Genomic DNA, 14,195 nt, shown 5'->3' on the forward strand with positions numbered 1-14,195 from the left:
TCTGTGCATCTATAGTTTTGACATGTCCATTTTTTTTTGGCCCACCAGGAGCCCTCCCTAAATTGGGCCTTTCTGATCATGTGGCCCCCCTGGTGGTTGTGACCCTAAACAACCGCACAGAGTGTTTATGCCAGGAGCCGGCACTGGCTATACGCAAATTAGTGATATTCGGCATAGTTGCCATAATAGTAATTCCACACTGCATGGCATGTGTGGAATACGTACCAGCCAGAATAATTTGGATACACACGCCATCATGGCTGCATTCAGACCGAAAGCTGTTTGAAGCAAATTTGCCACAAACGTTTACAAGCGGTTAAAGACTTTTGGGAGAAAGTCATAATATTCTTGTCATGTTTGAATCGGGCGTCCCTATTCCAATCAGCTGTCATAATGTGACGTGCAAGAATTGATTAGAAAACAACAGCTTCTTCCAGCAGCATCAGAGAAAATTACAGTGTGTGTGTCTCTAATATTGCACAACCACAAAATGAAGTTAAATGCCAAAATCTGAATATATATTAAACTATCACAGGTTGAACACCGTTGATGACACTTGCAAAAGAAACATGCTGGTTTACAGAGCCTGAGGGGTAAAATAAGCCCAGACTGGAGCGGCTATTAACCTCTGCAGGTAAACCATCCGTCTTCTATGCCGCTTATCCTAACTAGGTATGCTGGAGCCTATCCCAGCTGACTTCAGGTGAGAGGCGGGGTACACCCTGGGCGAGTCGCCAGCCAATGGCAGGGCACATACAGACAAACAACCATTCACACTCACATTCATACCTATGGACAATTTAGAGTCAGCAATTAACCTAACATGCATGTTTTTGGAATGTAACCGGAGAAAACCTACGCACGCACGGGGGAAAACATGCAAACTCCACACAGAGATGCCCGAAGGAGGTTCAGACAAATGGCACCATGGCAAATGCAAGCGAGAAGGCTGAGCTGCAAGACTCTCCCATCTCAACACGGTCTCCTGTTTGGGAACACTTTGGCTTCCCTGTTAAAATTCCGGATGGACAAAGGCAAGTGGATAAATGCAAAGTTGTGTGTCGACATTGTTCCACGGATATCTAGTATGCTGCAGGAAACACGTCTATTTGAAATATCACCCAAAATGGGTCGCTTTTATTTATTTAAAAGAAAGCATTTTTTTTTTTAATTAAAGCATTTGAAGTAATTTCTTTCGTCCTTTTTTTGTACTGAAAATTAACCGAACCGAGCACTTCAAGAAACTGAACTGAACCAAAATGACATTTGAGTGTACGGTTACACCCCCACTAATCAGTGACTAATTAGTTGTCAGGAACACTTAACACACTGGTGTTTCGGTTTCTTATTGCTGCCAAAACAAAACATTGTGACTGAACGTATAGAATGTAATATTAATGTTGAGAATGTACTCATTGGTATTTTTTTTCCTGCTTTTACGGTAGATGCCGTATTTGTTGCGTGGCTTTCTTTTCAAATACAGTATTGACATCTAGCTCACAAAGAGCAGTTCATGTGCAGTGATTGGAATTTGTGCTGTCATGTCAACAAAACCAACAAAACACACATATGGCTGCAGAAATCTGTCATTCTGCCAAGTGAAAAAATCTTTGTAGGTTGTGGTGACATAAAGTTGCAAATAAAGCCCATTCAAATTGATCTTTGCTGATGGTTTGCTTGGAACATCTGGTGATGGTAATAGATCCCTGTAGATATTTTCCATGCTGCATTAGATCAGGAGATGTGTTGTAGTGCTTCACTGAAACTTTGATCTGTGTGTCTGCAGGTACACAATTTTATTACTGCACAAGGTTTCATGTTTCCCTGTGCTTCCAATGTTGGAGTAAATCAGAAGAAGAGGTGTTAAAGTCACACCTGTGGAAACATATTTGTGTTTTAATGCTGCTCTGTGCAACTGCTTACAGTCATGATGGCATCTGCCTGTTGCCTCTGCCAAGAAATCCATGTTTTTGACTGAGTGTGTCTGTGTTATAATAATGCAACAAACATCTCTATTTCCACTAAACTTTGTGACGCAGCGGTGCATCAGCCAGGCAATGAGCACGTGCAGATGGGATTTTTGGGATTGCCTTTATCGCCTGCAAAGTGAGAACGCAAGCGGCAGTGTTTTGTTTAATAGTGTGCTAAAAATACTATAAAAAGTAGTAGGGATTACATGACAAGATTTCTCGTTACGAAAAAAAAATAGGCTTGGGATGATGAGAAATAAATAAATCACACAGTAAATGAAAATGAATTGATTAATTTTGCCGGCGTCAGTATATTGCCATGTGCATGCGTGTCTGTTTTCCTCGTCTCTCGCCTCCAAACAGGCAGGAAGAGGGTTCACTCTGTGCATTGGTTTCAGCACATTGGCGTGTTTGTTCCATAGAACAATGGCATGAACGGAGTGAGCCCTTTTGTCAGTCATACAGTCTCTTTATCTCGATGGGTGGAGGCAGAAGACTGTACGGTAACATAGTAGAAATTATATTAGTAGACTGCAACATATTGGAATATATTTTTAGATTTTTTCGTTTCTTTTCTTAAAAGTAAAGTTAAAATCTCGTCTCATTCTCATACACCCAATCTAGTGTATCGTCTTGTCTCGTGAACTCAGTGTCTCGTGACACCCCTAAAAACTGCATAACTGTTTCCTTGACAATTAACACACGTGGAAGGGTACAACCCATAAAATCTGGTGATCATTTTTGAAAAAAGGTGGAAAGGGAATTGTACCTATTTATTCCTATTATTGTATTTATTGAATTTGTATCTTATTACTTTTATTTACTTACAGTTGTGTAACCAATAGGGTGCACGATAATTACAGCAGAGATCAGTAACTGGAGGACCCAGACATGGTCTAGTGCCAAACTGGCCCTAAAGTCAATCAATTATTAACATTTTTACATTTTGACAGATCTGGGTCCGGACTGGACCTTAGCTTGAGGAAAGGTTAAGTATTTGAACCTAATTTTAGTGGAATACCCCTGATGTACAGCAAATAACAACCACAAAAATGAGGAAAAGGCTTCTTGAGACGTCATCTGTACTTCTGTGTAGAAGGTGTCGGACGTTTCGCTCCTCATCCGAAGAGCTTCGTCAGCAAACTAATAAGTGCTGGTAGCTTAGGCCTTCATACCCAGATGTTCATACCCAATTCAGGGAGCGACACTTCCCTTTTATCGTAGGTGTGAATAACAGGATAGGATTATACCACTGCTCCGCCCAGGCTTAGTGTAACGAACCAATAGGAGGAGGGTGTTGGCACACCAATTCCGCCCACTCTTACTGTATTTAAGGCCTAAGCTACCAGCACTTATTAGTTTGCTGACGAAGCTCTTCGGATGAGGAGCGAAACGTCCGACACCTTCTACACAGAAGTACAGATGACGTCTCAAGAAGCCTTTTCCTCGATGGACAACTCCTGTACGACTGAGAGCCTACACAGACACAAACCACAAAAATGAAAAAACACTATTGGCATTATTGCACTATTACTTTTTAGTTTTAAAGTTTACTGTATAGATGTGATGCCTCCACACATATTTTCAACTGCTCAACAGCAAAGCTGCTTATCATGAAAAAAATGTTTTCATTTTGTACACCTGACGTTCAATGGGCCTAAACTGCGTCCATTATTAATGTGGTGGAGGCGAGAATAAAGCTTAAGTCGAAAGAGTACATATGTGCTAAATCCCAGTCAGTCTAGTTTTGTTCTTGGGAACAGGCTGTGCAGCCTTGTTTCTTAATTAAAATGAATCAATTCATGGAGCAACAACAGAGAAAGGAAAGCTTTGTGCTCAACACAAAACATGTTTTTTTCCTTTTTACATCAAACAGTTAACACCTGACTTCGCAGGGAGAGTTTAATGAAGAGTGGAGCAACTTTGCCAAACATCATGCAATATGTTCCTGTTAATTTGTATCACAAATCCCATTCTCATCAAAATTGCATCCCAATGCAGCAAAATTACCCTTTTATGTTTTCATTTTGAATCGACCACAGAGCCTAAAAATGATAAAATTAAAAAAGACAGTGGAATGTCTGGCTGCTGTCTCTAATTAGGTTCTCTGTACAGTATATAGCCACGCTCCGCTGAGTAGAAACCCACACCCTCACGCACACAGATACACATCATGCCTTTCTTTATTGTTTACAAATCCCCATGAGATCAAACTTTGCAACAGAACAATAACTGAACGCTGTGAAGACAAACATGGGTCCTCAGGGTCTGATTCTTAGAACAAGAGTTCTTCCATTCGACACAAGAAAGCTACTAAAACATTCTGCTCTCATCTTTAGCTTGATCTTTATCACTGACCACAAATGTGTTCCCTAATACCGAGGGGACATCTACTTGTCTCCATGGCCCGGAGAATTTTATAATAATACAGTCATCCCTCGTTTATCACGGTTAATTGGCTCCAGACCGGACCGCGATAAGTGAGTTTCCACGAAGTAGGATTCAATATTAATGCAGTAAATTTCATATTTTCGTAGTTATGGCATAGACTAGACATGTGGGCGATTATATTTTGCACACCAATTTAACGTATGCCATAGAATTTGGTCGGCGCCTCGGAGACTCGCCAAGCAACACGAAACTCAAATAACTCGACTCCACAAGGTCAGACTTCTAGAATAATTGGTGTGTACGACGGAGATGACACCCTGAAGAGACCCATACGTCACTTCCTCAGTCAGACATGTTCAATCTCTGCTCGAGACTAGGGAAACCAGAGATACTGGCGCCGAGTCCTTCGTCCGCGTGCCCGCCGACTCACATGAACCCCGAGTTGCGTGTGGCTGCTTGCTTTTATTTTCATGAAATCACTGCTGTTTTTCCATTGTTGATGTTTTTATTAGTTTTCTTGTTTACGAGTATTTTTAGAATGTGTCGCTGGCCAATAAAAAAAACAGCCGTGGGCCGTAAATTGCCCCTGGGCCTCACTTTGTACGCCATTGGCTTAGAAGATAGCTCCTTTTGTTTGAACCCACCCATTTTTCAAGTGAGCAAAAGCACTGAAACATGGACTGATGGGTGTGTTTTATTGCCCAGGTGTGTCCTATTACATTGCTTACTCAATCAGTAATAGCACTGAATATCTAAGCTCAGTTTCAGACTGGGTAGGATAGGTTTTGCATGTGTAAATTGCATTTAGAGGTGTAAACAACATGAAAACCACAGAGCAGTGGATGGGTGAAAAAGTAAGCACGCGTCAATGTGAAAGTCAATCTGAGAATCTGAAATGTTGCTCTCTGGTCTCATTTTCATTTACACCAACTTTGAGGCAGAAAAGTGTACTAGTGCTAACACGGTAGCTCTAAACTCAGAGTTCATAGACAAACCTTTTACAAGTTGTTTGATATTCTGCAGCCGGGTCGGCGCACGTTTAAGCGGCTGCAGCATGACACCTTCGCTAACACATAAACAACAGCATATGTGGAAATACTTTTTCAATGACCTTTTCAAAAGCCCGTGTAAACAGATCTGTGAGAAAGTCATCGTAAGGTTGATGAAAAGTTGATATCATTAAAAAATGTATGGGGAAATTCTGACATTTCATCCAAAAAGAACTCTGGCTAGGGCCGTCATTTAGACCATGCAAACTTTTATGATCCTGCCTCTTAAAAGACGATGCGCAACCCTATTCGTAAACAGGTTTTCTATACTCAAACTAACTACAAAAATATTTCATTTATAACAAAAGAATCCTTATCACGGTTGGGTTTGGAACAAATTAAGTGACTGTCCAGCCACAACAGCCTGACCTCATGCTGGTCACCAGCCCAGTCACACACTGCTGTGGGATGACATCCTATTCCTCAACCAGCATTCGTCGCCAGTCAGCCAACCTGCTTATGTTGGTCACTCTGGCACAAACAGCACACCCAAGCTGATCCCACAAGTATCCACTATCAAATTGTGGAGGTAGTCTCCGATAAACCCTGCTCTGTGCGGGTGAGCGTTATCATCTTGGAGGATAGAATTCTGTCTCAGACTGTGGAGATATGGGATTGCCACTGGTTACAACATGTCATGATTCACACTTATGATCTCACCTGTTCGGTAGCACTTGGGAGTACCAGAAGTGCAAAACAAGTGCTATAAACTGTTGGTCACAGGCGGAGTAGATGGCAAATTTTTCATGACCACAAGTCACATAAGCAGCTGTGATGCTCATCCCACAAATGCATGCTCCTTAAGCCATTTAAAGGTGGAATGAACAGGCTTTCCAACAAAGGTATAACCAACCGAACACACATCTCCTTACTTTTTGTGCTATGTTAACAATAAACATGTTGCTTGTGGAGGCAAGTTTATGAGACATCACTGAGTACTGGTTGGCTCCCAAGCCTCAAAATGTTAATCATGTTGGTAAAAAGTCATCAAGGCCAAAAATTGGAGGTCTTTGCGGGCTTCCCTGGACAGATGAGCATAGATAAAAGTCAAGTTGATAAACAACGTATGTAGGCTGAGATTTTGCTGCTGGCATGCAGCCAGCGCCTTGTGTGTTGGAAATAAAGTTCTCCTCTTTCAACACGTCCACATCTTACGCTTTTCCTTTCCCCTCCACAGCACTGGTGAGTATCTGGGGCTTTGCATCTTGGGACCAGTCCAATCATAACAACTCTACAAGATGTTGGTGGTGGTGGTGGATATGTAAACACTTGTTTAGGAGTTCACTGTTTATGCTGTCATTCAGCTGAGGTACACAAACGTGCAGGATGGACTTCTTTTGTTCATGCTATTTCAGGACTCAAAGGAGCCGAAGAAATATGAGGTAAGCATGGGAGAGAATAGCTTGTCTTTAACTACCAACCATTAATCTCAGGACTGTTTCAACTCCATCAGTCACAATCTATTTATTTGACACACGACTTTCAGTTTTATACCACTGTAAATCCTGACGAGACCACCTTTTTTGGCAAATGTAATTAAGAGTTCCGAGCAAACATGGCATCACCAAAGAACACACAGAAAAAGCAAATCTATGCTGAAATCTTCCAGTTTGGATGATTTTAGAAACATTTGAAGTAATTGTTCCCTAAGACATTTACTACAATACTTACTACTATGTTTTATTGACCAGAAATAACCAACTTTATCATAGCTTATTAAAAGAACTGTACTGTAATAGTGTAGCAGTGTTTCTTCTTGAGAGGGAGGGAGGTTTTTCAATACTTTTCAATACTTTTTACTTGTTTAAGTTTTAGGGGTGCAACGAGTCCTCAAATAATTTGAGTACCTCATTTACACAAAATAATTGCTCGTGTCACCAACATGCTTATGTCACCCACGCAGAGGAAAGTGAAAGAAGCGAATGTAGCCCCTTATCGTCCGTAATTTACGGTATACGCTGCAACTGACTATAAGTTGCAGGATCAGCCAAACTGAAAAAAGTGCAACTTACGTGCCAGAAAACACGGTGCAATAAGCATCATAATAAACCACACGTGCAGCATCACTCAATTCATTAACACAGCTCCTGAACTGAAGTAATTGTGCTTGACGTAAAATGACTTTTATACGTGAAACACGCTTGATTGCATGTCTTCGTCATTTCAGTGAAAGTATTTCCCTCAGCCGCAGGTTAAATGTCTTCCAGGGACACTGACTCCATCTCTAAATGGTATTAAAGATGATTCTTTTGCACTTCACGAGTCATACTCTGATGTCCTTTAGGGCACAATCAAGCTTCCGCTCCCATCTGCCCCTCCATTTCCCTCCGTCAGCCTCACTCCAGGAGGACAGCCGAGCTTTGGATGAATAATACATGTATAGCAAAGTCATTAGTAGAGATAAATAATTGATCACCACACGTGTCCGGGATTATTCTTGTAAATGTTATGATGATATTACAGTAACATGACAGCGAGGAACGACAAGCTTTCAGGTCGTCTGCTTAATGAAAGACGATTAGTCACAGCTTGATATCAACGCTATAATGGAGTGTGTTGCACTCTTTGTTCCCTTGCAAAGGCATAATATATATATCATATATCATTAATTTGTGTCTTTTCTCATGTCTGAACTAAATGTCTCTGCTGCTGCTGCATGGTAATTAATTATTATGTTTGATTTTTTTGCCATAAAAAAGAATGTGGTCCACACTTAACTAGAAACACCTCTCAATGGAAAAAAGTGAAGTTTAACACTATTATTAAATATTGACAGATAGATAGATAGATTGATAGATAGATAGATAGATTGATAGATAGATAGATAGATAGATAGCGGGTTGTTGCAATGATTTCATTGTCACGTGTGCAATTATTAACGAGTACACAGGTACTGTATATCAATATAGTCAAATTGCAATTTTATAACGCCTCGGTTTATGCAAAAATATGAATGCTACACTGTCTTTTGTTTTGTTAATCATGTTCTGAACATTTTTGTGCAATTTTTGATACATTTCTTGTACGTCAGACATCATTATACGGTGCAGGCGCATGTTGTGGCCTGTGACTGTGTGTGGGTCGGTCTGACATCAGGCAGCATCATGTAAGAAGAGGAAAGTGTGGCACATCATCGTGCTTGTTCCCGGAAAAGCAGTGCATGTGGCACATTTTTCTGTGTGAACCTCAAGTGGATATGCTCAACACATTTTGGGGCCTGTCCCGTACTGCAACATGAAGGCAATGACTTTGTAAATGGGAACATTCCTCTCCTGTGGGCTGCCACTGCCTGCTGCCAGGCCTGATGCAGCTCCATTAAAGAGGGCAACAAGCTATTAACCCCCACATCAATACCTTGCAGGTGCAACTATACTTACACACCCATTTCAACAGCAGTCATAAACAGAGGCCCTATTATAGTATCTGCGGGCCAAAGCAAACCGCCCTGGTCGACCTCCTGACAAAAGATTACTCAAGTCAGCATTAACCCAAATGCCATTAGGTCATGGACACACACATACTGGAGGAGATGGAGTTGTTAGGAGGTGCAAACAGACTGAAACTGCTGATGCACGCAGGTGAAAAACTTATCTTACATATTATAATAAAAGTGGTTCTAGGTCAGTGGATTGGTGGAAGATGAAATGCAGTCAGTGAATCACAGTGCAACACATCATTCATCCAATTCTCATGTTCGCCTTTAATAATTGCATTGCATTTGTCTCTTAAATTGTAGGTGAAAGAAATGATCCGTGAACAATCTATCAAGAACAGTTTTGGCAAATTCAAGTTACTTTAAAAAGCAATTAGTTAAAAGTTAGGTATGGGCCGTTTCTTCTCTTTAGCCTTTCTTCCTGGTTCTTTGGACCAGTGATCGAACAAATGGAAAGGCTTTCAATTTGTATTAAAAAATAAGAGCAATATATTTGGTTACAGCACTGGACTCTATCAGCAATGAGGAAGCTCGAACCCAGAATAAAAGTACACAAAGTCTATATAGCAGTTTCCGCTCCCCTCTAGAAAGCTAAAGTTAAGTTTGTGTGAGTGAGAACAATGCATCTATTGTGTGCTTCCCAGTATTTTTCAGTCGGTCGTATGTAAGTGTTGTGTAACTCTGATTGTGCTAATTGTGTGTGTGTGTTTGAGAGAATTGTGAAGGTCTCTATGAGAAGCAATTAGACTGACAATGCACTGAATCTAAAAGTGTAATAATGATAATAATAATAATAATATCTACAATTTACTAGTTACTTCCCGAAAAAAGTTATTGAAGTAGTAATTTCTTCATAAATGTAAGTATTTACCAGGGAAAGTAAATATTTCATTATTTTCTTGGAAAAACCTTCAAATATGTCAAAGAATTCGCTTTGTGGCGCTGCTGAGAGATGATTACGGTTACCCGCAACGAACGCAGACACTCTGGGACATAACATACACTTCACATAGTTCACGAACAAACCGGCTCTTAGTGAACAAGCCGTTGTTTTTTTCTCGTCTTTTTTGCTGTTAAAGTTGCACGGGATTGGTCAAAATGTGTGGCGCCGTATGAGTGGACACTAAACAGAAGGACTAAGGAGGGGTTACACACACAAGCTAGCTGGAAAGTAGAAAACACACTTATACACTTATACTTACACACTTGTACACTTATTATTTTATTTATGTCAATGATGCCTCACACTGTTGCAATAGTTATCAAATTAATACAATTATATTTAAATATAAGAAATTAAATGAAACGGTAGTCCAACACCTAACTTTCATCCCTGTTGTTGTCTTACAAAAGTGATATTGTCATTCCTCAGTGTAGCGACGTGTCTACGTATTATTCCGCCTACGTAGTCTTCAGCCGATTAATATAATATGATTTAATAAAATATTATGATTAAGATGACATATTAAAAAAACCACGTTTCCATAAATGGGTCCAGCAAAACAGGGGTCGTCATTTTGTTGTGTCAATTTGGTAATTACATTAGCGTTGATACGACCAATAAAAATCATATAGGTCAACCATTACATCTTAGACATTATGGCGGAGCTGGTCTCACAAGATTGTTGACTAATCGATGAAAGTATAATCTCACCCTGGGGTACCAAAGAAAATGACATTTGAAAAGCACTTGCTTTAATGTGTCAAAGTAAGGAAAGGGTGATGTTACTTCTCTCTGGTTCCCTCTGGCAAGCTCCGGGTGTTTACCCAACACCCTCAGGTGCAGTGACTGAGACGTCGCTAGGCAACCTCATCATCCCTGTTGCTGCACTGCCGAAGGCGCTCAAGTGGGAGCTTATGTGGACTTAAGTCAGAAAGAGCAGCACTGTAGAAGAGTGGAGGAGGGATTACCATGAAAAATATTGGATTGGGTTGAGGAACAAGGGGCGGAGGCTTACCTGCACCACACTGCCAAACAAAGAACTGCGGTGGGACAATCTGGCTATACAACAAAGATGACATTTTAAAATTGGGCTGATATTTCACAGCACTTGTTTTCTCTCACTTTTCTTGGAAAAAAACCCCCAATCTTAATGTCAGCTTTGTGTTGTTAGCGTCAACGTTTCAACCTTTTGTCCTTAAATTATGCATTTTTGCTCATTTTTACTGTTTTTTTCTTAGTAATTATAATTTTAGAACATACCGTGGGCCAATAAAAATCAGCTACAGGCCATAAATGGCCCCCAGGTTGCACTTTCGACACACTTGAAGAGTAGAAAGGAGCTACAGCCACATGGTGGCTCCTAAAAGTAGTTCAATTTTGAGAGCCTACTCATCACCGTAGACACAAAATCTGACCTCAGTCATTGTACAGAAGATCGCTGGCCCAAATGCTTTTTGTGTTGGGCTGAAAATGGCCTCCAAAAAGACGTCCTTACCAATGAAGAATGACGCATCTAAGTGTGTGTTTAGCTGTGTGTTCTGCTCATTCATGCTTAGGAACTCACATTCATGTTTTTCTAGTCATTATTTTTCTAACAATTCAGTCACATCTTTGAGGACCTGAAGATGCACGAAAACTCAAATTGCCAGCGCATCAGGTCTGGCAAAAATTTTGATATTTCAAGGGTGCTAAACACAAACTCCACGTCAATCATGACAGAACGCACAAAAATGCATCCATATTCCAAAACAACCAGGTTGTCGGCCATCTTGGTCTGCGCCGTCGATTCTGTGCCGAAAACAAGGGATTGTATTTCGACAAACTCCTCCTAGGGTCTTTGATCAAATGAGCCCAATGGATAATCAACAGACACTAGACAGATGGCCGACGTTAAATTGCAAGGGATTTTAGGCTGGTCCATAAGATGTGGGCGGGGCATTTTGACAAACTTTGATATTTTGATTCTAACGTTGCTTTGAATGTTGAACAAAACAGTAAACGTTAATACCTCCGCTCCACGCGGTCAGATCTTCATCATAATTGGTACATAAGATCAAGACAACACCTTGAAGCTATACGTAGGTCACTTCCTGAATTCGTCCCAGCGCCACCCGGTAGCAACAGGAAAAAGTTTGCAACGTGCATTAGCCTTTTCCTTCAAGGAAATTTTTTCGATCAACATCAAGTTCAATCGAAAGTATGACTGACAGACTGATGAGCTTCAATTATGGACCATTATGCATGTAAAGCACATGTGGTGGGCGTGGCATTGCGGCGAAGTTTCTACCTTCGCCATTCACCATCAAAGTGTCATGATTTGACAGCAGATGGTCACATGGCTTTGAAAACGTCAAGGGGAAGTAAGAATCCAAGCCTGAACAATATGGTACAGATCCCAAAAGCGACCACCCTACATTGACTGGCTGTAAAATTAGAAAAATATATTCAAAAACAAACAGGAAGTCGGCCATTTGAGGTTTTGGGTTGTATTTCGACAAACTAGTCCTAGGGACTTTGAGCAAATGAGGCCACATGAAAATCACAGACACGAGCCATATGGCCAATTATACTTTGCAAACCATTTTAACACACGCCATAGAATGAAGGCGGAGCCTTGGAGGCTCGCCAAGCAACAGATGACAGCTGTAACTGCAAATGATCCATGCCGAGCTCATATCAAATGCACTTCTGCCACCTTGTGGCCGTTTCTACAGCTGCAGTGCAAGTGACATCTTTTAGTGTGCAATTGCGTCATCTCCTCTTTTTGCCTCTTGTGCATAAACACGTAAAAGACGTATAAATACGTCTTTGGTATTGAATGAGTTAAGTGCACCTGAATATAAGCCGCACCCACCAAATTTAAGGAGAAAAAAAATGTGTACATTTAGGCCGTACTTGTCTATAAGCCACAGGTGTCCACAATGTATTATGGGATATTTCCAAAGAAAAGTCACACTATAAACCTTGCAACCCTACCCACACTCGGTGTTCCTAGCATCACTCGTTAGCTCCCGTCATGAGACGTGAGACACTTTTTTTTCATCTTTCACAGCTGCTGCGGTCCAAGCACTCCAAGCAGAAGCTGTAGTAATTCTACGCTTCAACAAACTCACTTAAAATTTGTCACTGCATAAGACTAAATGTCATATTAGCATCCACTTCAGAAACTCACTACTTCCTGACTTTGCACTCTAGGCATCATGGGAAATGTATGTCTTATAGCCATAAATTAGTTTGGTTCAAAGCGTGTGAAAAAAATTGCGGGTTGTCATTGCGGTATACGTAGCATCAGACTATAAATTACAGGATTAGCCAAACTATGAAAAAAGTGCGACTTATATGCCAGAAAAAACAGTACAATGAGCATCATAGTAATAAACCACACATGCACCACACACGTGCTTGACTTAAAGTGACTTTTATATGTGAAACATGCTTGATTACACACTTCCCAAACAGTATAAAAATATTATTGTTTTGGATGCATATTAGTGTGAAACTGTTTATTTCAATCTGTGTTATTCTGTGTTTTTGGTTGTACCGTGACTGGAGGCGTTTGGGTGCAAATGTCAAGCTAATTCATTGCAAGCAGAAAGCACTTCCCTTAAAAACATGAATGTACAGTAGTGCCATCGGCATAGCCCAGTCTTATAATTAGTGTGTCTAAAATTGACATTTGTGAGGGCATTTCAATTACTTGTGGGTTTTCGCCATTCGCAGTTGGTCTCGGAATGTCACCCCTGTGAAAAGAGGGGATCTACTGTCCCGTTGTTCCTCTTTTATGACATTCTTTGGGTCCCAATAGGCTCTGTTGTGTGAGTGATAAGTGTTGAAAAAACCAAAAAGACAAAACATGCCGAGTTAATTCTTTGATTTCCTAGTTTAGGTTCCCCCCCGTCAGTGGTCTTACCTGGCTTGGATCCTTCAGCCACAGAGCCGTTGTACACCTGATTCCTAAACTCTGGTCGGTTGTCGTTCATGTCAATCACGTAGATGTACAAATCTATTGGATTCTCCACCTGGTTGCCATTCATGTCCACCGCATGGGCTCGCAACTGTGAATACACAGCAGTGCAGAAAAAGACACAAAGCCCCATTAGATTTCAGGACTGGAAATGGAGGCAGTGATACAGTCAAAGCTTGCATGCTTAGCATTCAGTGCACCTTTAATTCTCATTTAATTCAGGGTGTCCAAACTGGATGCAATGCAAAGAAGTTATACAGTATATATTTAACGAAAAAAAATCACCTCAGCTTTGTGATAATAGGTGAAAAGCGGTATTATTAGTATGAATTTCAGTCTTTTGCTTTCTTTTTTAAAATGTTCTAAATATTTCAACATTTTTCTTAAATAAACTTTGTAAAAACATCCCCATAATATTTTGACTTTATTCCCATAAAATTATAAC

At 40.6% G+C, this 14,195-nt stretch overlaps 1 protein-coding gene across 2 annotated transcripts in view; it reads right to left on the reverse strand.

Annotated features, from left to right (window-relative positions):
* cdh4 (cadherin 4, type 1, R-cadherin (retinal)) overlaps nucleotides 1-14,195 on the reverse strand; it is a 237,285-nt gene that overhangs the window by 39,205 nt on the left and 183,885 nt on the right. For both annotated transcript variants that reach the window (XM_054784962.1, XM_054784963.1), the window contains exon 6: nucleotides 13,697-13,841. In XM_054784962.1, the coding sequence (XP_054640937.1) occupies nucleotides 13,697-13,841 (145 nt within the window). The remainder of the gene's footprint in view (nucleotides 1-13,696; nucleotides 13,842-14,195) is intronic.

Source organism: Dunckerocampus dactyliophorus, chromosome 8 (genome assembly GCF_027744805.1).
Source record: "Dunckerocampus dactyliophorus isolate RoL2022-P2 chromosome 8, RoL_Ddac_1.1, whole genome shotgun sequence".
NCBI classification, from domain to species: Eukaryota; Metazoa; Chordata; class Actinopteri; order Syngnathiformes; family Syngnathidae; genus Dunckerocampus; species Dunckerocampus dactyliophorus.